The 10,518-nt window shown below is 29.6% G+C and overlaps 1 protein-coding gene across 1 annotated transcript; it reads right to left on the bottom strand.

Moving 5' to 3' along the window:
- Positions 1-8,401: 8,401 nt before the first annotated feature.
- LOC140974216 (thaumatin-like protein 1) lies at positions 8,402-10,178 on the bottom strand. Its single transcript, XM_073437547.1, has 3 exons — positions 9,852-10,178; positions 9,075-9,735; positions 8,402-8,847 (listed from the first exon to the last, which is right to left on the bottom strand). Exons 1-3 carry the CDS (start codon positions 9,910-9,912, stop codon positions 8,619-8,621), a joined length of 951 nt encoding a protein of 316 aa, XP_073293648.1. The 5' UTR covers positions 9,913-10,178; the 3' UTR covers positions 8,402-8,618.
- Positions 10,179-10,518: the final 340 nt, after the last annotated feature.

A 10,518-nucleotide genomic window follows, 5' to 3' on the forward strand; every position in this document is an offset into this window, starting at 1 on the left:
ATACTCTATATATCAGAATTGCAGGGGTATGGTGTGTCAGAAAAGTTGTCAGAAGTAGGGCATGAACAGTTATCTTATCATAATTAGTAATTTGACACTAAAACAAGGTAATCATGAGATTTTCTTCTTATAAATAACAGGTATGTTTTACATAATAAGAATCGGCATTTTTCAATTCGAAGCTTTTGGCATTCACGTATATTCTCACTATACAGCCTTTTACCCCTTCATCTTCACCTGCTGACTTAAGTATGGGAGTGGCTACGCCGTACACCCCTCCGACGCCAATTCACGAGTTCATTTCCTTGTTTGCAGGTTACGGTGGAAGACATAACTTACAGATATACCTTCCTCACAGACTATATTCTCTTGCTCATTTTCCCTAAACAAAAAACTCTTATCTAATTCAGTTGATTGTCCCGACTCAGCTCACTCTATTCAACCGGATCGCATCATGTAACTCATTGGAATCCTGACAATATCAATTCTTGTCCACCCCAGTGAATTGTACACTACAACAACCTGAAAAGAGCGTTATGCCTTGCCACCTTAATTGGTATAACAACGCTGTTTATAGCATGTTGAAAAATGAGCTTACACAGAAAAAAGTTCTTACCAAACTCTTTCCTTTAATTTGGAGCATCCGCTCCAAATTAAAGGAAAAAAGCATTCTAATATTTGTCGGAAAAAATGAAAAAAAAAATTGAATAAATTTATTCTTAATAATCAGAATTTTAACTAAAAATCCAAAAATAATAGCTACTCAAAGAATTATTATTATTAAATAATAAAATTAATAATTATTGATGCTTTAGGGATGGGGTTTTTGGAGTAGAGGCTAATGAATTGTCCCCTAAAGCTATGTTTGGTAGCCATGATAAGGGAATGATTATTAAATAATCATCACTTATCGTTCATTTTTTATTTAGTATGCAGACCCTTGATTATAATTGAAAGCCCTCATTATTCATGTTATTTGTGTGATTAAATATCCCTTCTCAAAGGTGTGATAATGTATAATTCTTGAATAGTGATCATGATAAGATTGTATATTGACTATAATATCCTTGAATTGTCTTCTTCAATATAATATGAAAATTAAAATTAATGAAAATTTAATAATTAATTTAATATTTAAATTTTTATTATATTTTTTTATAAATTAATTTCATATATTTTATTATTTTCAGTCCTTTTAAAGAAAATAAATTGTAATGCAAATCTATCTTAAATTAAATTTTTATAAATTTGTAATGTTGTTAATTAATTCTTTTATGAAAATAAATATTTATTAAATTCTAATTTATTTTGTTTAATGATTTAAATTAATTTGAATAAATTCAAATTATAATTACAAATATTTAATTATCTATCAAATTATTTTAAGAATATTTATAATTATTTTTAAAAAACAATAATATTGTAAGTATTACTAAACTTTATTTAACATTTACATTCAAAATATTATTACTATTTTAATTATTAAAGTAAATGGATATTCACAAATTTATTTCTAATAAATATATTTAAATTAATTTTATTAAATTTAAATTATAATTATAAATATTTAATTAACTATCCAATTATTTTAAGAATATATACTTAATTAGCACTTTGAACATTTTGGTCATTATAATAAAATTTGCAAAATTAATCAATCATTTTAAAATCATAACAAACACCATGTTATTTATCCCACCATACTATTAATCCATATATCTAATTTTTTAATCATTGTAATTACTAATCATTTACTTATTTCATCACAGATACCAAACGGAGTCTAAGACTATGTCACAACTAATCTTTTACTTTTAGTCCAAGTAAGCTTGTAGGACACTTGTCAAACTCGGCAGGATGAGTTTGGACTATCCAAGCCCATGAACTACATGCACAATGTGGTGGGATCGATCGAATATCCAATATTATCGATTTATGACTTTAAATAATTCGTTACTACAATGTAAAGTTCAAATTAAATTATCAACTCATTAAATCAATTTTGTAACACTTCCACTTTATTTTAGCAGTTATACTCTCTATGCTTAGTCTGTTTACTGTATAAATAAAGACCTTAAATATATAATAGTATATGAAAAATAATATTATACGTATAATGGTTTCAATGAAACAAATAGGAATGTAAGGCATTTAGAAAATTAATCAAAATGTGTGCATTGATTTCACGTCGATTTGTATCACAAGCTCTGTAAATAATGATTAGGTAGGGAAGCATTGTTTCAATAGGATGGAATTTTGTTTGGACTGGCAATTGCCATCTCTAATGTTTGTATTTTCTCAGATTCTTCCGAGGCTGTTTGCTTAGATGTTAATCCAGATGAGTAGCTTGATCCAGTAAGGGTTCTAGCCTTATATGTCAATTTTTTGCTTCTGGAAACTAGTTTTATTTCCATTAAACATATGTATTACTCGGTCAACTGTGTGGTTCATTTTCTAGCTCGCAAAACATTAGATGTTTCTCTAGATTTCCAATAGCTAGATGGAAATATTCTATCTTGGTTTTCTTGTGTTGTTCTTCGGGATCTCCTAGATTGATTTTATTTTATTTTATTAATGTTAAAAAAAATCATTATATTTTTCAAGTACTAATAAATATTTGGGCGGCGGTAAACTTTTGCCATAAAAATATATAATCTTGAACACTTTAACGCAAAACCAAAAAAGAAAAAATATTCTGCTTAGAATATGTATGAAAGCTTTGTGAGTGCTGTCAAAAGGTGAGGATGAGATTCCCTTCGAAGCATCAAATTAACCAAAAGTTTATCTTCATTTATGTTTGTGATCTTGCCTTCTTGTACAGCTGCTCAATTTTTGTGATGAACTCGATCGATCATCTATATAATCTTGTACAACTGCTCAATTTTTGTAGATCTTGTATTTGTGATGAACTCGATCGATCATCTATATAATCTTGTACAGCTGCTCAATTTTTGTGATGAACTCGATCGATCATCTATATAATCTTGTACAACTGCTCAATTTTTGTAGATCTTGTATTTGTGATGAACTCGATCGATCATCTATATAATCTTGTACGACTGCTCAATTTTTGTGATGAACTCGATCGATCGAGTTCATGTAGCTATTGTTGCATGTATTTTTTAATGTAAGATGTTATGTAATATGTAGGAGGTGTGATGCTAGAGATTTTGCATAGAAGTTAATGTAGATTGAATTGATATCACCAGGAAAACTTAAAATAACATGAAATCCTACATAAGATTAATACCTTTTGATTAAAAAAAACCTTATATTTTATATAACATGTATAAATCTCCTGAAAATGAAAAATAAATAAGTATAAATATGATTCTGATTTAAATATATAATGTTTTAAAAAACTAATGTTTTTTTAATCATAAAAACTACTGATTTTATAAAAAAGGAGTTTTGTACCGTTTTTAATTTTCTTAAGGTCATCAACGTAATTTGATTCAAAAAAATGTGATAGTAAAATCATTTTGTGTGTGTCACAAAAACTCATTTGAAACGGTCTCACGGGTCAATTTTGTGAGATGAATCTTCAATCCGATCCGATTCATGAAAGTATTATCTTTTACATTAAATATAAATCGAGTTGACCCGTCTCGGTGAAATTGATTTGTGAAACCCGTTTCACAAAATACATATTCTATGTGTATATATAATGCATACAAATATAGGCATTTTAGCAAGAATAACTAAATAGTAAAAAAAACATGTCAAAGATTTCCTTTATTTAATCTCTTTCTCCGACAAAATAATTTATTAGCGAAGTTTCTCCTTTCTTTTACTCTCACACGAGTTGGGAATAAAATTAATTCACATATCCCAATCTCATATGAGTCGCTCATATTTTAACGAAATTTGACATAATATGTTGATGATCTAGAAATAACATAAAAAATTCTCAATAATTTTTTACCATTGGATGAAATATTTGTTGGAAATTTTAATAAAAAATTAAAGGTTGAATAAAAAATTATGTCTCATGAATGTGGAAGTGTCTTTTGGCTCTCCACATTCTTGAGTTAATTGAAGAGTTTTGACTCTTCATATTCTTGAGTTAATGGGAAGATTAATTGAGTTAATTAATCTTCCATGATTCTTGGTGTGCATTTTGGGGCTTATAAATAGTGGGTTCATTTCCTCATTTCAAGTACATGAAATTTTCTCTCTTTCAAGCTCTCTCTTGCATTACATATTGTTATCTTTCCATTTGGCCTCTCGTAAAATCTCGGTGATAAAGTAAAGGTACGTTTTCAGTTCGCCGTAGTAGTGTCTCGTGCTAGGTCACTGCTGGTTGTTCCGTTGTATCCTGGGAAACAGACGTCCGCTGAAACCTCGAAACACATACCGGAGAGGGCGAATCTGTTTTAAGGAAACTGTACATGCTACAGGCCTCGGTTTGGTTTTGTTTTCTTTTACATAATAGTCATACTGTAAACATCACACTTGTTTCGGTTATTACTTTATCTCTACAAGTTTGTTTTTACGCTACTGGTTTTAGCAATTTTTCTAACAATATTGGGATACTAACATTTTGGTACGATGAAATGTGATATTAGGACCGTTAGATTGTAACTGAATGGCGTAGATAGATTTAAGGGTGGAAAAAAATATCGAATTTTCGATATACCGAGAATACCGTACCAAAAAAATGTCGGATTTATCGAATTTTCGGTATACCGAATATGTCGGTACGGTAACAATATCGAATTTTTTGATACGGTAACGATATGCAATTTGAAAATTTCGGTATATACTGAAATACCGGAAAAAAATATACAAAATTTTAAAATATATAATATTTTAAAACAATAAATTTATAAAAATTTTAAAATGTAATGTTTTTTTCGGTATAAAACGGTATATACCGATATCGTACCGAAATTTCGGTATACCGTACAATTTCGATATGATAGTTATATGTACCGGAATTTCGGTATAATCGATATGCTAGTTATATGTACCGAAATTTTCAGTATACCGAAATTTTCGGTACGGTATCGGTATGTATTTTTTTATACCGTAATTTTCGGTACGGTATACGATATAAAATTTTCGGCACGATACGGTACGATATACATTCATCTAGGTTGACGAGCTAGCTTTTGAAAACTATTGATAAAATCTCGATAATTCTTTGTATTCATTCTATTGCAAACAATTTTATCTAGTTCAAAATTCCTTGTAATTTGTAATGTTAATCTAGAAATGCAAAAAATTATAAAATACCGTAAATTATAAAAACGACAAAAAAGTACTTACTTTAATAATTATTTTAATTAAATAAAAAATATATTTAAATTCTTGTTTTTAATAAAATATATTTACATAAAGAATAATCAACACTAAAAAGTATTTTAGAATATACAACGTATATATAGAGTTATTGTATCTTGACAGCAGTAAATGCCTGAAAAAAGGATGGGATACTTTGATATTAGGTAAAGAAAAAGAAATTTAATTTTTTTAAAAAAATTTATTTGCATGAATCGAATTTATTTCCACATTTTTTAGCTTTGGCATGAATAGGTGTAAGCATTAGTTCCGTTAAACCGAATTAATTTGAAATTTTGATTTGATTTATTCAGATATTCAATTTAAATTAAAAAAATATCAGTTCGGTTTAAATTTTTTATTCAAGTTTATCTAGTTAACATCGATAAAATAAATAGAATATATAGGTCGATAATCGAATCGATCGAAAGGTCAACCTAATCATAAATATTACAAATGCCAAAGCACTTTTTGATACGAGGAAATATAAACTGTGGATAGTAAAACTAGAGTGATTACTCTTAGAAATATTCCACTGGTTTAAATATCCGCAAACCCATTATTAAAACAGTGACCAATTAAAGAAAAGATAAATGTAATTATTGTTAAGTCATCCCTTTTCTCTGGTTGCCTGATTAATACAAACTTTTAAGTACAATTATATATCCAAAATTATTATATCATCTTCAAATAAATCATTTCGAAATTAAAATGTCTTCCTATTCCATTACTTCTTACGAAATTATAGGTTGGTATAAAAAATTATTTTATACGTTTTGAAATTTATAATTTTATATTATATAAATATTCACACTCCATTTATTGTATCGAATTTATTGATAAAGTTGAATATATGTGTGAAAATAATATAATTTTCACAAAATTTATTTTCACAAAATTTAAAATTAGATATTGGAATCGATATTATATTATATAACCTTTAAATTTTCTCACTTGATGAACGCGAGATATATATGTAAAATTAGAAAATTATTAAAATTTTAAAATTGTTAAACGGTAAAACTATATTTTTTATTATTAATTTTTTTAATATATTATTTTTCTAGAATAAAAACAACATAGAAAATTTAGAAGTAATATAAAAATTTAATCGAAGTTGGGGAAAATTTGGTGGCCGACAACCTCTAATTTTAAAATATATATCATTATGATGATTTCGCTCCAACTACCATGGATTATTTATATTATATACTTCTACACTTTTAAAGATATCTAATGGCACTAAATAAATTGGGAGATCAAATTATATATAATATCCATAATGATATAAAAAAATTCAATAAACTAATTTACAATATCGAAGTGTAACACTTAAATAGAAAAGTAATTAAAATTAGATGCATCTAATTAAATATTGCCTAAAATAGTAGCTTTTAATTTTGGATTAAAATAAAGTATTAATATAATCTAATATAAGAGGAAAACTATTCTTCTCCGAGTCCTATATGACATAGTTTGGTACACATGATAGGATAAACATGTGATAAATAATATAAGGATAAGTTAAGGATAAATAAGATGTAAGATATTATATTTAATATTTGATATGATTTTAATAAGAGTGATTAAATTTATATATTAGATTGTAATGACAAAATTAACCTTATCATAATAAATTTTATAATTTCAAAGTTGTTGTTTGAGTTCATATTTTTTATCTGTTCATGCGCCGATAGTGCTTGCATGATTTATTTATTTTTACCAAATTTTATATATCATATAATATGATAATTGAGCATTTGATTTTGTGAGTCAAGTCAAATATCAATTTTTAAGGTTAATCGAGTGATACTAATAATTTTATTGAGATTTATAAAAATTATTTATATAATTATCTCGAATTCATTTATATAATTATCATATTACATAATATATAAAAATAAATAAAGATATTTATTTGATTTTAATTTCTACCTACTAGCATAGATTTATAAAAATTATTTATAAATTGAGGGTAATTAAGTCATTTGTAGTGTATTTTATCATTAAATTAAAATTATCACAACTATTAGAAGGGACATTTTATCCTTCTAAAAAATTATTTATCAAAGGCTCATGATATTATCATGGGTTTTTTTAAAAAAAGATACCAAACATAGGATAATGAGGATTATTTATCAATACATCCCTTATCTCATGTACCAAACTATGCATATATGAACTACTACTAGCTAGTTGTAAACTGAAATCGAAATCGAAAGTTTTTATTATTTATTTTGGAATTATTCTATTTTTTGTATAAGAAATTTCTATATTGTAATTGTTTCTATATTTTATTTGCATTAAAAATATATAACTATGTATATTAGAGATGAGATTGAATTTCAAGGAAAAAAGCCAATAGAATCATATTTTAATTACTAACTCGTGTTTTGTGATTTTAGAGGATTATGATATCGACCGGACTATATATTTACATAAGGGTTTTTCAAAAATTTATTATCTTGTTAGTTTATCAAAATTATTGGTTTAATGAAATGACCCAAGTTGGGGATAGAAAAAATAATAATTTTTTAAAGATATTGTTAGTTTAGATATGTTTTTATTTTAGTAAAATAAACAGAACCATAATTAATCTTAACTTTATCCACTTTTATTTTTAATTAAAATTACATATTCATAGTATTTTGTATTTTAATAATTAAATAAAACAGATCATTTGATTACCTCGTGGTTGTACCGTCATTTTTTCCAACCTTAAAATTTTAAAAATTATCCGTTCGAATTGATTTAAATCATTACAAAACCCGAAACCGAAACCGAAATAGAAACTAGAACCGAAACTAGAATCTTGTTCAAGTTATTCGGGTACAATTACAACCTTTAACTTAATCAAAACCGTCGATTTTCGAACCACGATCGGTGTAGCTATTATAACTACGACATAACAAACTTGACAACTAAATACAAAAAGGTCATTTGTTATGAAATTTAAGCCACATTTTCAAAATAATAAATAAATCAATGAAATTATATTTTTACTATTGACAACGGCTCTTTGAAAAGACCGTTGCTCAATTATTATCATATATATATATATATATATATATGATCCGAATTGAAGTTCATATAAGTTGGATCTTAGAGAGGCACACAATCAATCAAAAATCAATGTAAACTTTTCCTATATTTCGCCATTTCACCCCCTTAAATCCCATATATTTCACTCTCATCCCCCCAGAAATCCCGATGTTTCAGTAACACCCCCAAATAAGCCATCCATTTCTTCTTGCACGTCAACAATTACGCCTTTTGGCTAATGAATTGTGATTTTTCGATGCAAATTTTGGTAAAATGAATCAACAAAATCAAAATTACAACAGAAGTACTACTGTGGAAGCTAGATGTACAAGTACTGATACAATTTGAAAGGCGGAACGAAAAGAACTTGTTCTAGTAGAAGCCCCAATCGCCAAATTTGCCAACCACGACCTATCCCCCAACATGGCTTCCGGCATTGAGCCGGAACCCGGTCCAGCACCGGAACCACCTTCCGGCCCGGGATCATTTGTCGTTCCGTCACTTGATTTCGACGATTTTTGGCTGTGATAGAAAAAATTTAGCGTGAAAATCGAGTGACATACCATATAGAATGTGATCATATTCATGAAATTTCTATTTTATAAATAATATCATTATAGTTTGAAGATAAAATAATTTTAAGTGTAAATATTTATTCTTATAATTATTATTATGACGATCATGAATCGAGATGAGGATTGAGGATAGATGGAAACTTGAGTTGGACATTGTGCATTAAAGAGTTGTACCTTGGGTGGTTGGGACAAAAGGTAATTAAATAGTCGGCTGCGGTACAAGTGAAGGTGCTGGTGGCATCATCGTAGGCGTAGCTGTAAGATTTCGGGCAAGCATTCTTGAACACCTGCGAGTACGCCGACGGCTTGCACGTCGATGGAGACCCGTACTCTCCCTTGCAACAGTATTCCGGCGTGCCATAAGCATCGCAAGCGCTTCGGCACGCGCCGCCGTCATCAGTCCTCAGCTCCGCCGGGCACAGCCTGTTCAGGTCTTCCACGCAGCCTGTGGATTTGCATTGGCCTGAGCCGCCGCTGACGTCCACCATCACTGGCAAATTGTAGCCGTCCACGAGGCTGACGTCGTAGAAGTCCATGGAACCCGAACCAAGGGTGAATTCCGCCAGCGTGGAGGCGGTGGAACCAGCCCCGTTGCACTCCATCTGGCCGGAGCCGCAGTCTCCTGTGGCGCAGGAGCCACGGCCCGAGCCGTCGAAAGTGCACCCGGTTCTACCCCAGAACCGACCCGACCACCCGGTCGGAGCCTGGAAGGCCCGTGAGCCGCCTTTGGGTAGCTCGAATCCTGTGGTCACCATGGGGGGATGGCCGAGAATCGCCGGCCAAACGGTCTGAGAACACTTGTTTAAGAATGTAAAAGTTGAAGCATCAACCACTCCTGCATGGAAGCAAACACATCATCAAAATATCCAATTTTACTGAATCAATCTCGTCCCGAAATCTTTAACCAAAAAGTGATCCCAAATTAGTTTAGAAAATCCTCTATATGTGTACCTTTTTGTTGGAAAGTGTAGAGCAGAAAAATGGCAAATAAAGTAGTACTAGAAGAACCCATGATAGATAGGCTTTAATTCTGTGAAATTTTAACAAATTAAGAACAAGCTTGAGATGAATGGCGGGGTTTGACGGCGGCTCCGGCGGCAGAGCATAGTGATTCGGCCGGTCAGGTGTAGAAGAAGAATGTGCAGAAAGTATATGAATGGAGAGGAGTCAATGGGAGGGGAATCTTGATTATCTTCGATATGCTCCTAATTATATGTAATTTACAAAAACGATTCACCACAAAGTCATAGTACCAATGTTCCTTGAATAAAATATATTTAAAATGACAAAATTTGTGTGAGACAGTTTTATGGGTCGTATTTTGTGAGACGGATCTCTTATTTGGGTCATCCATGAAAAAATATTAATTTCTATGCTAAGAGTATTACTTTTTATTGTGAATATCGGTAAAATTGATACGTCTCATACATAAATATTCGTGAGACTGTTTCACAAGAGACCTACTCATTTAAAATATACCTTTGAGCACATATTAACAACATACTTTATTATATAAAATAATATGGAAGAAACGAATAATATAAGGAATAATATACTAGTGGAGGATGTTGAGTGCTTATTTTTTTTTGTATTTCCTATTACATATAGGTTAAAGTAT

The sequence above is a fragment of the Primulina huaijiensis genome, chromosome 3 (genome assembly GCF_012295235.1).
Source record: "Primulina huaijiensis isolate GDHJ02 chromosome 3, ASM1229523v2, whole genome shotgun sequence".
NCBI lineage: Eukaryota > Viridiplantae > Streptophyta > Magnoliopsida > Lamiales > Gesneriaceae > Primulina > Primulina huaijiensis.